At 35.0% G+C, this 22198-nt stretch overlaps 5 protein-coding genes across 5 annotated transcripts in view; 1 reads left to right on the forward strand and 4 right to left on the reverse strand.

Moving 5' to 3' along the window:
• LOC129792365 (transient receptor potential cation channel subfamily A member 1) overlaps window positions 1-22198 on the reverse strand; it is a 1125827-nt gene that overhangs the window by 553390 nt on the left and 550239 nt on the right. The gene's annotated exons all lie outside the window — the stretch shown is intronic.
• The window catches only part of LOC129792430 (PIH1 domain-containing protein 2), a 927269-nt gene that overhangs the window by 553390 nt on the left and 351681 nt on the right, over window positions 1-22198 (reverse strand). The gene's annotated exons all lie outside the window — the stretch shown is intronic.
• The window catches only part of LOC129791534 (homeobox protein orthopedia), a 32160-nt gene that overhangs the window by 2883 nt on the left and 7079 nt on the right, over window positions 1-22198 (reverse strand). The window contains exon 4 of the mRNA XM_055829694.1: window positions 38-107. Within this exon, the coding sequence (XP_055685669.1) occupies window positions 38-107 (70 nt within the window). The remainder of the gene's footprint in view (window positions 1-37; window positions 108-22198) is intronic.
• On the forward strand, window positions 563-2068 carry LOC129792453 (zinc finger and SCAN domain-containing protein 26-like). The gene is made up of 4 exons (XM_055831518.1): window positions 563-790; window positions 894-1280; window positions 1411-1506; window positions 1839-2068. Exons 1-4 carry the CDS (start codon window positions 684-686, stop codon window positions 1912-1914), a joined length of 666 nt encoding a protein of 221 aa, XP_055687493.1. The 5' UTR covers window positions 563-683; the 3' UTR covers window positions 1915-2068.
• LOC129792417 (uncharacterized) lies at window positions 7527-10653 on the reverse strand. Its single transcript, XM_055831474.1, has 2 exons — window positions 10368-10653; window positions 7527-10233 (listed from the first exon to the last, which is right to left on the reverse strand). Exon 2 carries the CDS (start codon window positions 10230-10232, stop codon window positions 8871-8873), a length of 1362 nt encoding a protein of 453 aa, XP_055687449.1. The 5' UTR covers window position 10233; window positions 10368-10653; the 3' UTR covers window positions 7527-8870.

Below are 22198 nucleotides of genomic sequence, written 5' to 3' on the forward strand. Positions count from 1 at the left end.
CCTCTTGAATAACTTTTGGCGCCAAAACATCACTCACCTGGAGTTCTGAACACATTGGTTGTCTTCTTTCGCTTCTTCCACTTGGCACGTCGATTCTGGAACCACACCTGTAACAAAAGAAGAACAAAATTAATGAAAAAAAATCTCTTATTTAATTTGAAAAGTAGTTCAGTGACTTTTATGCATTTTCAATCTGAGTGCGATTTGCATTTTGAAAGATTTTTGTATTTTCTGTCAATTTGCAGCATCAACATGTCTGCTAAACGGATATGTGGTTAAAATATTAACATTCATCAAAATGTTATTTTTGCTAACAGAACCATAATTGATACTTACACCAAGCAATTTTGGTGGATAATTTGCATCAGTTTTGAGTTGATTGACTCAAAATTAATAGTTGGCTCGTGCATTAAAATGGCCTACCACAGATGGAAGGTTCATTCATTGCGCCGCCATATTTTTCCCGCATTTCCCAAAATGTCTGTCTCAAATGTTTGAACGTTGTCAATTTTGAATTCAAAAATAACATAGAAAAAGACGTCAAAATTTATCTAACTTCAATTAAAAATAAATGGATCGGGAAAAGAGAAAATAAAGTGAAGATCAAATGATCTTGTTTAATGTTTTTTAATACATTTTAAAAGTTTTAACTTTGTGATTTTGTCATAAAAGCTTTTTACATAATGGATCGTGTTGAAGACGATGGAATATTGTTAGATTATGTTATAGTGAAGGAGGAATATGAAGTGCAAGATTATGATCAATACGAATCATACGAATACATTACAGGGTAAGTTGACAAACTGTTAACCTTTCACTGTCCATGTGGAAAAATAATCTGTTAATTTAGGGTCTTGAAAGTTCGATATAAAACAAAATATTCTGTTTTTCAGAGATACATCACAGGACTTCAAGAGCACAATTGAAACAATAGAAAACACAAATACATCACAGTATAAATGCTCAATATGTGATAAAACATTCAAAAAATCATTTGGTTTGAGTCATCACAAGAAAATTCACATAAAAAGTCGAAATTTCCTCTGTGCACACTGTCCGAAGAATTTTGTGAGTAAAAGATATCTCGCCAGACATCTCCAAATTCACTTTGAAACATTCTCAATGGAATGTGCAATTTGCGGAAAATTATATAAAACTAAAAATGCATTCAATGCACATATGTGGCGACATTTGAAGAGATCACATCAATGTGGAATTTGTAAAAAAGATTTCTCGACTACATCACACGTGAAGCGTCATATTCGAGAAGTGCACGAAAAGTATGTATTTTTGTTTGTACTTAATTCAGTCTTAAATTAATCTTGCACTGAAGCTCCACCTTAAGGTAGAACGTAACTATGATTTGGAGAATTTGCTTTGTCAATTCGGTTTTTTTTTATATTGTCGCAGAATAAATTCTATACGATGGTATCAATGTGGAATTTGTGAAAAGAATTTCACGACTTCGTCACACGTGAAGCGTCATATCCGAGAAGTTCACGAAAAGTATGTATTTTACTTCATTTAATCTTAAATTAATCTTGCAGTAAAACTCCATCTTCAGATAGAACGTAAGTAGGATATTCCTGAAATCACTGTTAAGTTCAAAGTTTGAGGTTAAAACTATCGATCCTCCAAGTTTTAAAATCAAATCAATAATCATGATTCCTAAAAGGATGAATTTAAAACAAAAATTTATTAAGAAAATGAATGCTGAGCTTTCAGAGTTCACCGACCGACCTACAATTACTTTAAATCAAATTGGAGCCTTGATGCAAGATGAATTTGAAGGTTCTTTCTGAGAATAAATTTATTAATTATAATTTCTTTTTTTGCAGAGTAAAGAGGCGCAGTGAATTTATATCTCGTAAAAAATTGAAAAAAATTGAAATAAAATACGAAGATGAGAATTAAAAATGTCAGAATTTATCCGTTTATACATTTGATATTTCTGTTTTTTACACTTTTAATCAATAAAACGTTTCTGTTTATCGTCTCGACTTGAAATCTGTCTCTATTTTTTCCAAAAAACATAATAACAGAGTAAATAAACCATCACAAAACATTATCTATGAAGTTCCTTACTTTCCCTGCTTGGCTTTTGAAGGGTTAAATGGACTTTAATTCATTCCAATTGATTTTATAAAAGAAACGTAATATAAAAAAAAAATCGTTTAAATATATACGTTCTTCAATTAAACAAAAGGAAAATCAACCGTTTTTTGACGTTTTGTTATTAAAAATTAATAATATTTGCTCTTTTATAAAGGGAAAAAGTCATAGAAAACAACGAATTCTAAATTCAAATAGCAAAAGAAGCGTAGTAATCTTCAGTTTGTTGGCATTAATGTCGGTGGACCGTGCGATGTTTTATGTCTTGGCTATCGCTCATCAGTTGTACGTGAGTGTTCTTCGTAAAGCACCGTAACATTTTATTTTTGTTAATAAGAAATCATTTTTAATAAATCAATTATTTTTGAGAGAAATAATTACAATTATAAATGGAAATTAAACAAGAAGAAAGTGATTTCTTAGACGTCTCTGTTATAAAAGAAGAATACATTGTGGAAGACTTACAAGCACCTGAACTGCAGGAAGAGTAAGTGAAGAATTTTATTTTTCAGATTTTATACTTTTTTTTAAAATAATTCTATCTCTCATTTAAAGTTAATGTTAGTTAGTTTAATTATCATTATTTTAAAGGTCAATTGTACTTATATTAAACCTATTTTCTAATGATTTTTTAACACAATTTGTCACATTAGCATATTTTTTATTAAAAAAAAGTGTAACAACATTCAGATGTGTCTAAAAAATTCATTAATTTGTCAAAGAAAACAATAAATAATGCAATACAAAGCAGAGCTTTTTTTTTAAGTTTCAAATTCACAAAAGATTGAATTGCTTAAATTAATTCTTTCTTATGCTTCCACTATGCAATTTCAAGACAATACGAAATCTCTTCAGTAGTTTTTCTTACACTTCTACATGCTTCGTGCTTTTCCCATTCAGTTAAATTGGAGGCTCTACTGGGAAAAATCGGTGAAGCATGAAATGAAGTTAATTTTCTCAAGCGACATATTCAATTGGGGCGTCTTTCGTATCAACAAGAACATGCCTATTTTTTCCTATTTCTCCTTTAGCGCGATAAAACCGAATGGCATCCAATAACCATATCGACGGCAATATCAATGCAATTTGGGCGTAAAGCGACACAAAAACGAGGCCCTTCACCCACAAATTGAAAGGAATTCCCTACAATGGCACGTAGGCAATACATATTTTGGTGTTGCGAAAAGGGCGGAATATAGAGGAATTTCTTCCTGAAAACTTTCTCTTGCAACCTCCCACCACCCAGTTTAATTATATACAATCTCTTTTTTTGCGTTTTTTCTCTTTACCTCCTCGAAAGAAAGCGAGAAAAATAAGCATTCGGATGCAAACTACGGTGTCGCCTACAATAGAATTATCTTTTATGTGGCCATTCAGTGACATTTCATTTAAAATTAAATTAAAATTTGGTGCTTTTATGTTGGGGGGATTTTTGGCGCACAAGCACTTTTAGATTAGATTTTATATTTATGACTGCAATATTTTAATATTTTTCTACTTTCCACTTTATGTAGTTTGTTCTCTCTTTCCATACATCCACGCGGTTTATGCTGTACTTTTTCCCGTAATGATTTGTGGAAAATTGTTGGAAAAGTCGATTTAGGACTAGGAGGGAGGAGGTGATAGAATGAGTCACAACTTAACCCGTTTAACCCTTTAAGGATCGCTTACTGCACAATTTAACATTTACGTAAAGAGTTAGAAAAAGTCTTAGAAAATTGAAATTTATTTTAATTTCAACACAGAAATGTTTTCCAGTAATGTTTCAGCAAAAAAGTTTATTTACTTTTTTTATGGAAAATTTCTTCATTCGTAGAATCATTGAGACACGGTTAATCTTTGTAGCACATGATCAAAAAACAAAGAATAAGAATTATGGTTTTAGAGCAATTAACCCTTTCGCGTTACTTAGGTCATGCTGAGCCCAAACATGAAACATATTATTTTCCTGAATTTTGATGAATTTAATTATTTTTTTTTAGGTTAGAAATGAGTGTAATTTTACTTAAATGAGGCCAGAGAAGATGCTTTGATAGACTAATCTCATCTGCGAGCATCCATAAAATAAATATCGTGATACAAAGATTGAATGTTTCAATGTTTCTATGTTTCACGGAGCCACGAAAGGGATTTTCGCCAAATTTTGCTTTTTATTGTCATTTTGCTGCTGATCCCAGTGGAAAATGGGAAGTTTCTTTAGTGAATTCATATCTATTTCGATCCTTGTCCCAAATGATTCACGATTGAGGAATTTTTCCATATAACTGTGAATAAACTTCTTTATTTCCATCAACAAAATAAAATTTTGGAGGAAAAAGATCAGAAAATAATCCTGAAAAATCTATCAAACATTCTTTTTTTTCCCATGATTTGCAAGGAAGAAACGGAAAATGTTTCAGAAACACTTTGTTTAAATTCATCGATGAAACATTAACGCGAATGCTTCATGCACAAAACGAGAAACAAACAATATTGACGTCATTGATTGCATTTTTAGACAAATCTTTGCCGGCTTTTCCCAAATGGTCCAAATAGAAAAAAAAATGGTAAAGTTTGGCAATTTCTGTTTTATTTTCATTCTATACAAAATTATGATTGTCTCAATTACGTTCTTGAATGAAATGATCAATATTGATATTAATGACCACGCCTTCATTGTAAAAAAAAAATATTTCCTTTCCAAATAGAAGTAAATGTAAAAAATTTAAAATAGCAAAATAGTCAAAATATCGTGTAAAAATTTTCCTCTAGCATCATCTCTTTACTTATTTCGTGAATTTCAACCGCCATATGTACCCAATTCTATTTTCCGAATCGTCAAGGGAATTACATGACACGGAAAATGTATTAGTTGAGCGTGAAAGTTGTGTGGTGGGTAACAAAGTGAAAATTGGCATTTCCAGCTAAAACCGGAAAGAGGATCCCACTGTTGCATTTGCATATCGCGGTCTAGTCATTGGGAAAAGTCTCAACGTTTTCAACCATTTCATATGCATTCCCCATCCCCCATTTTTGGCTTCGCCATGACAATTTGGTGGTCGTGTAATTAAATTACCCAACTTTCTGCGGTGAATGACAATTTCACTATGATATTTGATTGATAGGAGGGGTTCTAATTGAATGTGGCGCCAATACCGCGGAATGGGGGGCAATCCCCGCGTCAGTTTTCACGTGGAAATATCATCCCAAAGATTTTTTTCTATGCTACGTACTTTTTGTGTGTACTCCTTGGATGTTACCGTTAGAACGTCTTTTAAGGGTACGAAAAAAAAATGAGGAAAAACATGGGAGGGAAAATGAGAAAAATCGCAACAATAGAGCAATTTCTCAGTGCTATTTTTCTTCTCTCTATAGGGCTGTTTGCATTCGCGATTAAGCACGGCGGGCGGCTGACGCGCCTGCGCCCCTTCCTGGGGGTAGGTCGAGAAGGGTGGCTCCGAAATATATACAAAATATCTTCGTGCCTCTCCCGCCATTGTAACTATGGAAACATCAACCTAGATACGAATTCTGCAACTCCCGTACCCACGCGTCCCTACTCACCCCACGTGGGGGTGTATATAGCGACAGAAATATGGCTGGAATGACTGCGAGCATGTTTCAAATAACACAAACCAACCCCACTCACACCACCCACCCCCTCAAGCTCCACTAGAAATTACATATATATTTTTTGCCACATAGTTCTTCGTCTTCCCACGGGAAATGTTTGATGTTTGAGCTGAAATTCCGCAGCAATGACAAAGCTTTTGGGTAAAGGATATAACCATATACGTACTACATATTCCGCATAAAGGAGAGCTTCATCATTCCAAAGAGATATGAAACGAATTTCGTAGAATCTCTGTATGAGAGAAGAATTACCCTGAAAGACTCTGAAAATCTCTACGTTTGGAAAATCGCTTCTTGATCTCTGGAGGATTTTTCAATTCAGCTGGATTTGGGAAACCCAAAAATGCCGGAGAAAACTCCATTTAAATCAAATCCACTGAGAAATTGTCTTCACGCGGAGTATGGAGATGAATTTTAAATTGACGCTCTGAAAAAAATAGTTTGTAGCGAGATTTGTCAAAGTTTGTTAAAGGATATTACTTTGGAGGTAAATATGGAATTTAACAAACATAATTTGTATTTGGAGATGATTGGTTGTAAAATGTTTGTAAATTCAGGGAAAAATACAAAAAAGTACGAACTTTAACAAACATTTTACAAAGTTTTGCAAACATATTTTAATAAATTTGGAAGAACAAACTTTTTACAAACTATACAAACATGTTTGTATGCTGGTTTGTTTAAAAAATCAAACATTTACGGACATTTTTGATAAAGTTTGTTAAAAGGTTTGTTATTTTGGTGCATTAACAAACTTTACCAAACAATTTTGATAAAGTTTGTTGAAAGGGTTTTTCCTGGTGTATTTTCATTAGAAATAAGAAGCAGTGGACGCCACTTAAGAAAAGTGTCAAAAATACCATTAACGATTGGATAGAGAATCCCCAACCTGTGACTCGTGCGTGCAGTTTGATGTTTATGAGGCATATAAGCCATTGAATGGTAAGATATTTCAAGACAACCTGAATTCTGTATGGCATCATCCTTAGATTAAACATTCTTTTTATTTATTATAGATAACCAAATAACTAAGGAGCTCCCGGAGAAACTCTAGGAGAGTGATTTCAGTTAAGTTTTCATCCACGCAGCCACCAGAGTGAAGTTTCGCCACGAATGGAGGAGGCATCAGGTTTCCCATAAACTTACGGAAACACCATAGATTCCCCAGATGCTCTGTAAAAGAATTCTTGAGCACGACAATCGATGGGAAGGATCGGAAGGAACCACGGGATAACGCCATATACGGATGAATGAACTTTGTAAGAGATCTTCTTGCTTATAATAATAGAAAATGTCAATAAATTATGATGATTCTTTTTAAAAATGATGTCTCTTATTTTAAAAGCTACAAAATATAACGAATAAGCTTGTAATGGTTTGTAACGGGGGTTATGCGGATTTTTATACAAATTTTTACAAACAATTACAAACTTCTACAAACGTGGGTATTATTTTTTGAAATTACAAACTTGGAGATTAAAAAGTAATCTCCTTTGACAAAAAAAGGCTTTGACTCCTTTTCACTTCCATGTTTGTTAAAAAATGTATGGGAGTTACAAACTTTGACAAACTCAAATACAAACCTTTTTTTTCAGAGCGACAATCAGTTGACAAAATGCCAATGTGTTATATGTAGTGTAGGCACTATATATTGCTACGATACATATATCTAGGAGGAACTAAGAGGATTCTTTGAGTAGTCTTCTTGGTTTACTTGTTCTGAAAAATATATAAAATTCGTTTTTGTGTGACCTTTTTAACCTCTTGTAAGGGAAATATTCTCAGAAGTGATTTGGGCTGGAGGCAGTTCCCCCTTTCCGGTCATCTAGTGGTGGAAACGCCCCTGAGCCGACGAGCATTTCACAAACGCGTGTTCACCCTTCCACGTCCCACAAAGAACTGACTCTAATCACTTAGCGACCCGCTATGTATTCCACCACTAGAGGGCCCGGCCCTAGAGAGGAGACCCACATAGAGTGTATTCTGTCTCGGAAAATAGGGGAATGCCGGCAATATGGGGTTATGCCATTGGCGGGTACAAACTTTAATCCTACATTCGGCCATCCTGATAAAATCAATGTCCTCATTGATGCAAGGGAATTTATGAGAAGAGTGTACTCAAAACATTTACGTTAAGGGCCGATAATAGATTTCCGTTTTCTAATCCTACTCAATTATAAGACAATGCTCGGTTTTTTAATTATGAATCTCACGTTATCTTAAAACGAGATGATTCATCCACATAGTTCATTCCACGGTCCGTGGGGTCCTTAGCGTGGTCCATGGGGTATCCAGTATTCCGAATTATGAATCTATCATCGTTATCGTAAAACGAGATGATTCATTCAGACAGTCAATTGGTCCTTTTGGTCCTTAGCGTGGTCCATGGGGTATCCAGTATTCCGAATTATGAATCTATCATCGTTATCGTAAAACGAGATGATTCATTCACACAGTCAATTGGTCCTTTTGGTCCTTAGCGTGGTCCATGGGGTATCCAGTATTCCGAATTATGAATCTATCATCGTTATCGTAAAACGAGATGATTCATTCACACAGTCAATTGGTCCTTTTGGTCCTTAGCGTGGTGTCCAGTATTTCGAATTCTGAATCTATCATCGTTATCATAAAACGAGATAATTCATTCACACAGTCTATTGGTCCGTTTGGTCCTTAGCATGGTGTCCAGTATTCCGAATTCTGAATCTATCATCGTTATCATAAAACGAGATGATTCATTCACAAAGTCCATTGGTCCGTTTGGTCTTTAGCGTGGTGTCCAGTATTCCGAATTCTGAATCTATCATCGTTATCATAAAACGAGATGATTCATTCACACAGTCCATTGGTCCGTTTGATCCTTAGCGTGGTGTCCAGTCCTTGCCATCCAGTCACTGAGCCACGGAGTGTACTTTGAGTGTTCCTAAAAGTAATGAGAATATATTTTCCGCAAAGGTAAAGTCTTACCGTTCGTTCTTTCTTATGTCAACCAATCCTTCGTCACCTAGATTAAAAAATAAGGACTCTAAAACACATCAATGAAAAGAGATAATGCCACAAAGATAATTCACATAGTTTTTCTGTCTCTTAAATTCATTTTATTTCATTCATTCATCTTCTTTAACTCTTAACAGGCTATTCAGCCTCTAAAGGTATTCCTGAGACCCATCTAATTCCATTCGTGTATTATTTGCCTTGAGAAAAGGTCCACAAAATTCACGTGCAGTTGCCAATATTCCAGAGTTGTTTTTGGTCCAGAATTTCCATTTCCATAATTTCCATTTCGCAACACATGGATTCTCAAAACTTTCGGAACCACCAAGTTTTTCGTCCTTGATCTCACCAATCATCTCTCCAATGTTGGTGTTATCCCATCCAGCAGTGTCCATCGCAATGCACGCTCGATCATCTTGTATGAGACACACCCAGATTGTCTTTACCGCATCCGTGATCTTCTCTCCTGCTGTAATCTTTTCTTCCGGAAACTTCTCCCAACTAATTTCCTTTTGCATCACACACTGAGTCATTGTCCCATAATTCTTTTCAGTCTTCTCCGGAATGGAGGTACTGTTGCTCCCGAAAACAACAAGCATCTGTACTTCTTCGTCTCCCACGCGCACACTGTTGAAGAAGCATTGTTTATTTGGTAGGGTGGCGCTCCTCTCGACCACCCTTACCCGAAAATCCGCAGGCTTCGGGCAATTGGCAATGAGATGTCCTGGTTCACGGCATCTGAAGCACACACGCTCCCTCTTATCCTTGGATTTTCCCGACTTTGGATCATTTTCCTTCTCCTCCGTGTGATCCTTGCTGCTTTCTTCCTGGGAATCTCTACGATTGTCATGCGAATATGGTTCACGTCTCCTTGAGCGAGAGCGATCGCGTGAGGAACTTTGCTGATTTGACTTTTCCTCGTCATCCTCACCTTCTGTGTCCTGGAGTGCCACAAGGAGTTCCGGAAGTGAGTTGTAGTGCCGGTTCCTCAATGCTGTGCGACGACTCGCCGATGGAATTCCGCCAATAATGTATTGTCGCAGTGACGCATCATCAAGATTAATCTTCGCCCCCAATGCCACCATCTCGTGGTAATAAGTCACAATTGTTTCCTTCAGGGACTTCTTCCTCTTCTTCAGCTGCTCGTGCACCTTCGGAATGTCCACACGTGTTGGGAAATTGTTCTTAAACTCCCGCGAAAATATTGCCCACGGCGTTAGGCGGGATTTTGCGGCGTGATAACATGTCTTGGCGGTGCCACAGAGCCGCATGGACGCGTACAACATGGTGACTCTGTCACTCCACTCGTACAGCTCCCTGGCTGTCTCCTTTTCGCTAATCCACAGGTCAGAAGCGATGCATTTTGTATCGTCAGGGTCGTATCGTGAAAGGACTACAAAGATTTCCCGTGGCCCCACTGCAGGCATTTGGGCATTTCCTTCTCCCCTAAAGGAAACATCTTGGTGCATCGCATTTCGCACCTGTTCACTCCTTCTGCCCCTGGTGTTTGGCATTCTACAAAGAAAAGCATAATTCGTGCGGTTTTATTGTCACATTCTTTCACAGAAATTTCTTTGTTTTTGTTTTTTTTTCACAACCATTAGCGATCACTTTTTTTTTTTGCACACAGTTTCTTCCGCTTTTCTTACCTTTTCACGAAGAAAATCACTTTTCTCAAAGATTGACCGCCACTGCAGGATAATTCCAATGATTTTCACACTGATTTTCTTTGTTTATTGACTTTTTTCTTAAAATTTTCCATGCAAAAACAAAATAGACGCGCACGCATCAAAATTTTCTATGAAATGTCACGCGGGGGTAACGTGCAGGGGAGGATTCCAGATGATTCTAGAATCAGGGATAAAAATCATGTCCGTTGACACATTTCGAATTCAAATTTTCCGTTGAATCCAAACATGGATTCCTTTGTCTCATTTTTTTCATCAAATTTTTCAAGAAATTCATCCTACCTAACCATGGTTTCTAATTTAAACACATAAATTTTATCCTAGTATGGGCCCATACATCTAAATTCACTAAATTTTATCATATTTTTCCTTGATTTTAAGGTAGGATTTTCACCAGTGCATCACAAAGATGGCTGACTGGCTGACGCAATATTTTATTGCGCAATATCCTTGAAAATTGGAATTTTCTCACCAAATTCACTGCCAAACTATCCCAAATGTCTGCTCCTTGATGCCCTCGATGTCTTCAGGTCTTCACCAAGCCTCCAGGTGCGTCTTTGGCCGCCTTTTCTCCGGAAATTCTTCGAGTTTTCACTGCGTCACTCGCGCACGCCATTTTTTCACACTTTTTCTCGTATTTTCACTTCGTGGGCTCTTTTGCGGGTAATCCCACTTCTGAGAATGTAAGGGAAATATTCTCAGAAGTGATTTGGGCTGGAGGCAGTTCCCCCTTTCCGGTCATCTAGTGGTGGAAACGCCCCTGAGCCGACGAGCATTTCACAAACGCGTGTTCACCCTTCCACGTCCCACAAAGAACTGACTCTAATCACTTAGCGACCCGCTATGTATTCCACCACTAGAGGGCCCGGCCCTAGAGAGGAGACCCACATAGAGTGTATTCTGTCTCGGAAAATAGGGGAATGCCGGCAATATGGGGTTATGCCATTGGCGGGTACAAACTTTAATCCTACACTCTCTAATATCTACATATCAATTAAGGGATGGTCACGTTATTTTGGAAACTCGGGGACTTTCAAGAGCGATTTTCAAGCCAATTTTTAAACCAAAATTTTGAAATCTGTTTGCACTCTTGTTAAATGGCCAAATACTGATAAGAATTCAGTATTTTTGATTTAGAAAATAAATTTTTGTGCTCAAAAAATGTATTTGAAATTCTCACATTTTGGCGATTTTGTTCCTGTAGAGTTTCCAAAATAACGTGACCATCCCTTAGGTAATAATTTAATTGGGTCAAATGTTGAATAAGAAAAATTAACAGAATTAACATTTTTTAAATATAGGTACGATTCATGGAATTATTTGGGCTTAACTTGTATAACTCTTTCACGTTCATTAGATGAAACGAAGAGATAAACGTGAAACATATTTTTCCGAGTAAAAATTAAGTTATTATTTTTTAGTTGAAAATTTATTAATCTTGCGTTAAAGACGGCCAAAGAAAACGTCCTGATTGAAGAATTTTAATTTTATTTTTAACCAATACGGAATTAACCCTTTCGCGTCCAACGTGAAACATAAAAACATTGAAACATGCGCTCTTTTATCCCGATATTTGTTCTATATACGAACTCAAAAGGCATTTTTCTAGCAAAACGTCTTCTTCGACTTTTTCTGCGTCAATTTCACATATTTCTTACTAGGAAAAACATTTGCATTCGTAAAAAATTGGGAAAATAAAATGTTTCATGTTTGGGTTATGATATGACCCAAAAAAACGCGAAAGGGTTTTTATAATACAATATAATCGAATGTTTCTATGTTTCATGAGGACGCGCACGGGTTAACAATTCCGAGATCACATGAAACAACGATGAAACATTAGGTTTTTTATATCATGATCTCCATACTGTGGACGTTCTTAGAGGACATTTCTCATTTTTAACGTCTTCAATGTAAATTAAACACATTCACTTCTTAGAGAAACAATTAAATAAATTTAATTTTAAAAACATAAAAAGTTTCCCATTTAGGAGTCCGTATTACCTCGTGGACGCGATAGGGTTAACCCTCTTCCTTTCGTTTTCCCATAAAAGTTTCTACAATTTTTTCTCACTTTTTAAGAAATTTTAATTTAAAATTTGTTAAGAAAATATTAGAAAAACCTTAAAGTTTTTTCTCAAAACATGCTCAATTTATTCCATTCTGTCCCCGCAATGTCATTTATCCATAACTATTCCATCTAAATCTGTCCAGTTAGGACCCTTTACTCGCCCTACTTACAATGTCCTCTGAAAATGTATCTTTGGGTGCAGAAATATTTCACATAACAGGTGCCGAATATGCTCTTTTAATGCACAATTAATGTAGTCACATTTCCCGAGAGAATTCTATGACACCCCTCTTATATATACTATCTCTCTGCTTTAGCAAAATGATGAAGTTTTATCCCTTCTTTCTAATTCAACACACACCCCCTCGGCAGTTGTTCAATTTTCTCCTTTTTGCGTGTGGTTTGTTTTGATTTAAAACCCACACAAACCCTAAATCTCAACTCCGTTTATGCGTTTATTTAATTCATCGGGTGTTTGACCCCATAACTCAATAAAACACCTTTTAGCTGTGATTCATTTCCTTCATTTTCAAATTAAAAAATTTGAAGAAAAATAAAAAAAATACAAATATATAAGAGAATTAAGAAAATGCTACGAAAAGAAAGAAATATTTGTTTGAATATTTAATGATATAGCAGAAATCTTTCGGATTAAGAGAGGGTATATGATGGAGGAGAGAATAAAAAAACCTCGACAGACGCACCCCTCTTCTCTATTATTATTTAAGCGTATTTTAACGCTTTTTTATATTTCATGTTTGCTCGTTTGCTAGGCGAGGGGTGCCTTCCCCAGACTGTATATAAACAAATTTTTAGGTGTGTGATCATCCCTGCACCCTCAACTCATCCCCCGCAGCAGGGTGGCAACCAAAATAAACGTGAATTCAAATGCACATTAAAAAGTCATCCCCGGACCACGAGTAATCTATTATTTACGGTGACAGTGCAAGTGTTGAAAATACACAGACGTGAGGGAAAATTGCGCTCATCTTCGTTATTCCCTCATCTCTTATTCAAAACACTATTTTTCCATTGAGTCGAGAATTTTTCCAAACTAAATTAGATTGATAAGGTTATCCAAAATTAGAATATTTCAAAAATTATATTAAAAAATATATTAGGGCATTTTTATTGCAGGAAAATTATATTAAATTTAGTAATAATTGTGCTTTCCCATATGTATATAGTTTTTGAAAAATTCATGGATTTATAGTTAGAATAATTTATTGAATTTATTAGAATATTTTTCTGTGAAAAACTTCTATGGAAAAATGTTAAACTCATGGAATTCTTTTTATTCAAAATTTATAACTCAGATTTTTATTTATTTGTAAAAAATCTACTTAATTTTGATGAAAATCTGAGGAAATCATCTTCAAAGAGCAAACAAAAATTAGAAAATGGGTTTGTTCAAATCGGATACATTTTCTTTGAGTTAATTTAACAATCTTTGAAAGAAAATCTAATTTCAAGATGTCTCAGAATTTGCATTACCGGCATGACCTAAAAATTTCCAATTAATTTCTAATTATTGCTTTGGATAAGAACTAGCATTCGTTTAATTGGGTATCAGCTTTAAGAAGCCGGAAGAAATGTATTAATTGAGAAAGGGATAGACAAGCACATAAAAAAGCTATTTTAAAAAATATTTTTTGCATATTAAGTGAAGCTCTTCGTAAAATGGGTTAAGGTGTACGTACAACCCAAAACTTTTCAACCCATAAAGTTGAATCAACTTTGAAGATTCTGCACTTCAACCCTCTGTATAGTGAGTTACATACAAATTAGTCAAAATACTTCAAAATCGGGGTCAAATACTTCATTTTCATCTTACGTTTGGGGCTATATTCTTAAATGTATATAAGGTGGTCAGGATAAGATGTACCGCTCTTATGGGTCAAACCTATAAAAGCGGTCCATTGGAACAGCAACGGTAAGGATAAAGGAGATGCAAGGCTCGCAGCAAAAGAAGCCTAAAAGGATGGACACAACGGAACATGAGAACGAGGACATAGGTTTGTCTGTACCGCGATATATTTTTCATTCCTAATTATTGAGTCAATTTCAAGACGGAGAATCAGACACTTCTCAGTGAGAATTACCCTCTCAATGAAAATGCCTTCCTCAAGAAAGAGAATGATCAACTTCGTGAGAAAAATCAGGATCTCCCGAACACTATGATGGAGAAAGAGATGCGCATCCGACGGAATGAAGGTCCTGAGTAAAAATCAATCATAACGCGCCCAGTTATAAAAGTTGGTGTCCCACACGTATAAAAATTTGTTTGTGTCGTAATTGATTCTTGAGGAGAATAAGAAGACAAAATTGATGTTTTTTTGTGAAATTCATTAATTTGATGAAAAAAATAATCATTTTCTCAAGTTCAATAAGACCTACAGAAATTTATTAACTAGCTTTCAAATGATATTGAAACAAAACCTCACTTCACACAAAAACTGCCGGCGATATGAATAAAAATCCCCATAATATCCCAACCCTTTACCTTTAAACTGTTAAATATACATATTTGTTCTGAAATGATAAAGAAATAACTTTATTCAAATTAACTAATTTCTCCCACATCTCAATCTTATCTTCTGCTTTCTCTTAAGATTACTCAATTCAAGACATGAATAGTTTTCAGCATGCGGGGAGGATGGGGCTTGAATGTGATGAGATTAGAACATTATTAAATCTGGAGACATAACATGGTTGAAATGTCTTCGTCTGCAAATCAGGATTAATCACCCAAAATTGCCTTTCCCATTCTAATCCGCAATGAAGGTGTGGGTGTGAGCGGCTTCGAGGATTGATGATTAATATTGTTTGACACGTAATTCATAAACTCCGCATATGTATGATACGAATTTTCATGTAAACCATATCAGCACAAATGGGGGATGGGGGTGGGATGAGGAGTCAAATTGCTCCAGAAATTAATTACATGAGGCAAATACAGATAATGGTGGCATTAATCAGGTGGAAAGTTCCTCTCCATAACCCCGCGTAGACTATATGCGAAAGCTCCCTCGTGATCTCAAGAAAACTTTGGAGTTTTTCCACACACAACTTTGTACACAGAATAGATCGTTGGGGAATTGAAAATAAACGACCTAACTTGGTTCTCTACGACACACTTCCTCGATTATTTACTGAATCACGTCTTGTGTGTGTTATATATGGTGTGTCTTTTGTGGCTCGAGACATGCTGTATGTTGTATATGGGAGGGATACGAAGACAGTGCGGAGTGAGAAGATGAAAATCTTCAAGTGAACATATTTGTCTACCTTCCGTGGGTGTTTGTTCAGCAGAGACGTGTTTAAATTCTCTTTTATACGAAAATTTCACACTGACCTGCCAAAAATCAGTGTTATTCGCTCCCGAAAGACACGAAAATTCAATGCACGAAGCCCCCTTTATAAGTTAATGTAACGTCGCACATTCATTGTGAATCACACAATCTCACATAAGGTTTCACAATATCCGAGTAAGAAGCTACGGAGAAAGAATTGTCCTTGGAATTGTCCCATCATTGTATACCACCCCCATGCTCTATCAAGGAGCTTTTAAACCGAATTTCATGTTCATTTCGACAGAAAATCTCATCCCTCTTCCATATCCTTCTTCTGCCACTTCTTTCTTCAAATGCTTCGACAATAAATCCAGCGAATATATATTTATATATAACATTGGATAAAATAAAACACACAGTGACTGACACTCGTGAATAAAATATACGATGCAGCCAAAGTAATTTTGCTTGTAGCTCTAGCCAATTCCCATGGGGAAAGAGCAAGCGCATTGGTTGGAAGAAAAATCCGTGCAAATTTATCTCTCCTCGCCTTCATCTCCAAACCATTTTACTCGCCCTCCCCCCAGCAGAACAAATGAGCGAGGAGGAGCTCTTTTATTGATTACCTTTACTGTCTCGCGCAGGAAAGTTGGTGGATTGTGTATAAAATATTAAATTTTTGTTATAGAATTTTTTTTTGAAAGGAAACTCCAGAAAAGTAAAAAAAAATCGAAAAGGAAAATATGAAATGAATATTTAATACAGTACATGGTCCTCGCAGTAAAATGTCCTTCAATTTTCAGTTCAATCAATATTCAGATTTCTCTGTGATGCCGGAAATCAAGATTTTTAATTAATTAGAGACATTATTAATAAAACTATTACACTGTTAAAAATACTTTTGTTAATTTAAGAGGATAAATTGTCAAATATTTTCCTTCAACTTTTGTTAAATCTTTTGTTCTTTTTGACGAATTTAATTAGAGAGATATTTGACAATTTTATTCAGCAAAGATGTATTTGACCAATTTAAATGGTGGAAACACTTCACGAAATCTGTTTTAACTGAATCATTTTGTTATTTTCACTAATGAATTTCAGTCTTTTTGATTATTTAAATCGGTATTTTTTATCCTTTCATTGAATGAATTCTTTCAATTTATCCAAGGAAAATCAAAAATTATTAATCGGAAAGTTACTAAAAATATTGTTTGTATTTGGCGCGCACTCAAAGCGAGATGATCATGGTGGTGAATTCGAGTGGTGAAAAGAAGGAAGTGGGGAAAAACAGATTTGGCGGGAAAAACTAAAGATGAACGGAAGCAAAAACGCTTGTTCCGTAGTTAAGTGTAACTTATCGCGTTAATAAAGGAAATTTTGGGAACAATTAACTAAAATATTCTGCTAAAATACCTTTTCGCTGATTATTTCTGTTATTTTCACCAAAGTTATTTTATCAGAGTGATAGTTCAATTAATTTATTGCGTTTCAAATTAACTTTGCACTGAGGTTTCATCTCTAAACTTGCGGTAGCCAATTAAAACTCTCTTATAGAATTTATAAACCAATAAGAAATTTTAAAAAATCCTACTCAAATAGAAATAAAATCATTTTTATAAAACATTTTATGTTCAACCCCGACGGGATGCGCGAAAGGCACGTTTGAAAAATTGCAAAGCTCAATAAACATTTATCAGAGAAAATCTAACTTAAAGGTTGGTGGTTTGTTGCCTAATTTAGTATTCCAATCACTTTTGCGGCGCAAAAAGTGTTCGATGAACTTTCTATCGATTTCCCATCTTTAAACCACCACCACTGGAATTCCAAGGGCGTACATAGCGTAGGAGGGAAGGGGAGGTGGTTGAAAGGTTCGAAAATGTTCCACAAATTAACTGAAAATATTCATTCGATGCTAATCGCAAACTAATGGGGTGCGGCTTTCACCCAGGCAAAAACTAAATGCCTTATATGGAAAATCAAATAAAAGGGACCCCGCAGATTGACTTTATGTTTCTCTCCTTTCGTCCCTTCTGTAAATGGGTCTAGGGGTGGCTGGCAACACATGACTCCTGTAATCCCTTAATTCGGACATACATATATATTACAATTTTCACCCTCATCTCTGGCGATTTAATGTCGGGGACCTTCTCTGTGCATGCATTAAATCATACCGCAGGGATTCCTCGTCTGACTTGTGCTCAAATCTTTGGTTGTTCTTGTCCCAAAAACCCACCACCATCACCGCATCTTGTGGGGTTCTATATCGACACTCCTGGCTCAATTTCCAAGCAGGAAAATTTATTTTTTATTGTACTGTCGCAGTCGAAGGATTTTTTCTTTCTCCTCTGCGCCAAAATAGAGGACCATTCTCGCATCTAAATTGTCTATTAATGCAAAAGTATATATGGCATAAAAAAGGATCCATATTGCGCAAATTCGTGTTTATCTGTTATGGAATGCTTTGCTGTAGATTTATATTTTTCATGTCTATTTTTTCTGCATTTATATTGGAATTTTCCATTTTTTTTTAATTAAGAGAAAAATTTTGATTTTCTTGTGTTAATTTTTTTCTTAATATATTAATTTTATTTCTTTTTTAATCAGAAATTTTATAAATCTCAAATTGAATGAGTTTTTAAAAAGATATCTGTTAACCCTTAAGGTTCATTGGGTAATACGCTAACCCAAAGCCTCGATTTTGAAATTGTTCCTTTTTATTAGTTAATTTTTGAATATTGAGCCCAAATCAGTACAGGACTATGTCTACATCTCCAAGGACTCACAGGCTCAGGAAGGACGAAAAACCAAAAATTTTTGAATTAGGTTTTTTTGCCAAAAATGTCTTATTTGCGCTCAAAAGAACACCAAAAAATTATTTTTAGTTCAATCAGCTCGCTAGATTGATCGCGGACATTAAAGGGTTAACTAGATAAAATAAGGGACAAAAAACAATAAAAATCGATTAAAAAACTTTAAAAGCCAAACAAATTCTTGAAGAAAATGCAAATGGAATTCAGGTATATTTAACATGAAAGCTTTTTTATTAAGAACAAGCTTTAAGAGAAAACTTTAACGAAATTAAATTAACACAATTGACTGAATTTTAAATTATTTTTAGAAATAAAAACTTCCTTAATTCGTTCTTCATTCAAACAATAAATTCGTCCCCATAATAAGTTACAATTTGATGGCAATAATATTCTTTTTGATATTTTCGATCATGAGAATTTATTTGAGGAGCTTTTTATTCTTAGCTATGTACAATATATATGTAGGTATATATAGAAAAAACTCCCATTTCCTACACAAAGGGGTTGATCGAGAGCGTAAATAAAATATTTGTGGGTGTTTTGGATGCCATTATGGTGAATAAAAAAATAATATAAATTTATGTCGATAAATCTCATGGAAATGCTATATATATTTGGAAGACAACAACACATTACGTGCTTATGAAAGCTTTTATCGTCATCACTCAACGTCAGGACGCCCTGAAAGAGTTCCTTCTTCGCACCACCTCTCTCCGCGTATGTGTGTGGATAGAAGATTTACGACCTCACCCAAAAAAAGAGATTGAATCGCTTTTCTTCTGCACTTTTTAGGCGCGCACCACACACATTCCGTGTGAGAGATTTGTTGGCGGGTGTTGAAAACAGATTTCGCATAAATGTGCCCAAATTGAATCTGGGAAACGAAATTGGGTTCTATTGGTGAAAAGAGCGTCAGTAAATTGTTTATCGATTGGCTACGTGTGGGGGATGTGACGTGGGTGGTTTTACCCGCAGAGACAGTTCGATTTTGTGGCTATTTTATTTAATTCCACACAAAATATCCCGCTTATCTCAAATTGTCCTGTCATTTCCACCGAAAAAAAAACCCTTCCACCCCATTTGCCCGAAACACTGCAAAGGTGTGATTGATTTTCTAAAAGATACATATATGCGTGGGAAATTCATTAAGGAAATTTTCAATTTTCCTTTGCCCCACAATATTAACTGTGTCTGAGCTGACTTAATCCGAAGATTGTGTGGAAGCAAAAGTTTTCCACAACATCACCCAAAATCACAAAGATATCCACCAGAGGGTTAATCCGGTGTGGCCGGGAGTTTCTACATATATTCTGTACTGCTGAAGGTGGAAAACCACGGACAATCCCCAACCACGAGATTGGGGAGTGTCACAAGAACAGACCAAGTTAACATGCGTCAGATAAATGTATTCAGATCAGGGACCACATTTGCATCTACTACGGATACAAATTGAAGGCAATGTTATCACATCACGTGTACAAATGGTCCATGCACTCATTCCAATCATTGATTCGAGTGATTTGGTTTGTTATTTTGCAATTTGTTGTGACACTATCGGGATGTTCTCGGATGTTTTCTTTATGAATAATTCTAAACAATTTATTTATAGAAAAGAATCAAGGTTAATTAAATTAAATTAAATGAATTAGTGAATAATAAAGATTTGAAAAGAGGATAATTTTGATAGAGAAAATTAATTGTGCATTAATTAGGGAAAATTGTACCTACTTTCTTCTTAAAAATAAAAACTCATATTTATGTTTATGTTTATTTTGTAAATTATTTATGGAAAAATGGTTAATTAAAAGATGGTTAAACAATTAAAAAAAAAACAGGAATGTTTTGGTCGTTTTGGTCAAAATGTGAAACATTCAAAAAAAAAGAAAATTTTGGACCAAAAATTTTTCTAATTAATTTTGATTAGGCTTTTTTTTTATTCAAAATCTTCAAAATTGATTAAAAACAACATTTTTTTTTTAAATTACTCGAGTTTCAAAAATTATTTTTCAATCCTTTGAAAATTTTTGACTGGAAAAATATCTATTTTCAAATCAAAAATTATTTCAATCTAACCCCTATGATTCCATTTAGAAATTTTAAAAAACAAAAAATTTTTTTAGGGTTCTTCTTAATACAGGGTGGCCAGGAAATAGATCCTATAATTTTAGAAGCTCAGCAAGAATAAAATAATAGAACTTGACATAATTTATTTGAAAACAATTTTTTTCCAACAGTGAAAACTTTGGAAAAGTATCAAGATTTTTTAAAATTCTAGTCTAAAATTTTTCCCGAAAACTGTGTCTCTATTCTATTACACCACTCTTTATTTGTACATAAAGTCCTTTTTCATAGAGGAATAATTATAAAAAAAGAATCTTTCATTTTTTCAAATATTCATTGATTTTTGAGTTTGTTGAATCCTCATTTCTGCTATTCAAGGAAACTCCTCAATATTTTCTCATAAAGTCCTGAGAGAGCGAGCACAAAAGTCAAAGAGTCAAAAACTAGACATGAGGAATAAGTTATGGGTGAGACAAGGATTTATATCACAACTTGACAAATTGTTCTTCCTCAGCAGCACCAAGGATCGTAATATACCATTAATACCAAATAGATTTGCAGCAAGATTTATTGTTACATCTACGTCTCTCCCATAGCCCACAAAATAAACATGATATCGAGGGTGTTTCTTTGCCAACATTCGGATTGGAATTCTGTGTATTCAGTCCCTTTCTTGTGTGCTTTCCCTGAGACTTGCATCAATGAAAAAATGCCCTGCTGTGTGCACAAATTCCTAAAATTTCATTTGCAGAAGGTGCAAAAGTGTCTGTTTAAATTTCCCGCATGCCGAATGCACAGTGTCGACGAAATGAGGCGGAATCTCTATTAAATGGCAAATTCATCTGATAATAAACAGATTGAGACACGTGCCGGAAGATTTAATAAACTCAAACACCCACGCTTCCAATTGGCAGAGCTAAAAGGGATGGGGGTTCCGTGTATATAACTATGGGGAAATTTTATAAATTAAACAAGATGTCAATTGAATGTTTTCCTGGTTAGTTGAACTGCAAAGGATGTTAATTCATTGTTAAAAGAGAACTGGAAAAGGTATATACATAGATAGAAAGTATGGAGAGAATATCATTGTACGGGGCTTCCGGCGGGCTAGCCAGATATATCTATTTCAAAGCAATTTTAAAAGTATTTTTCGTGTCTTTTGGAAATTTCGGTTGGTTGGAAATAAACGGCGTAAAACATAAAAGTAAAAAATAATAAATTTCGAAAAAATTTAAACCCTAAGGGTAGGATCAGATTTTCCAACAACAAAAAATTTAAATAGGGAAAATTTAATGATATATGAACAAAACGCTTTCTCTTTGAGATCAATCGTGAAAAATTCTACTCAATAAATCCTTTCTCGATTAGGCATTATGTATATAGACAATACACCCTTCAAAAAATTAACCAAAAATGAATCGTTGAAGTTTTGGGTGTGGGCAAACCAGCTGCTCTATCGCCTTGATGTGGCTTTCCGAGGGAAGGTCAAATCAATTAAATCGGGGATTATGTAAGTCACGACGCCCAGAAATCGATTGTTATACACACGTGGGGGTC

Source organism: Lutzomyia longipalpis, chromosome 3 (assembly GCF_024334085.1).
Source record: "Lutzomyia longipalpis isolate SR_M1_2022 chromosome 3, ASM2433408v1".
In the NCBI taxonomy this organism is placed as follows: Eukaryota; Metazoa; Arthropoda; class Insecta; order Diptera; family Psychodidae; genus Lutzomyia; species Lutzomyia longipalpis.

Bases quoted from the DNA above. Each gene is read 5' to 3' on its own strand.
- LOC129792453 (XM_055831518.1), top strand. From the start codon at position 684: ATGGATCGTGTTGAAGACGATGGAATATTGTTAGATTATGTTATAGTG. The intron at 1,281-1,410 runs GTATGTATTTTT...ATATTGTCGCAG, and splicing joins ATTCGAGAAGTGCACGAAAA to AATAAATTCTATACGATGGT. The intron at 1,507-1,838 runs GTATGTATTTTA...CTTTTTTTGCAG, and splicing joins ATCCGAGAAGTTCACGAAAA to AGTAAAGAGGCGCAGTGAAT.
- LOC129792417 (XM_055831474.1), bottom strand. From the start codon at position 10,232: ATGCCAAACACCAGGGGCAGAAGGAGTGAACAGGTGCGAAATGCGATG.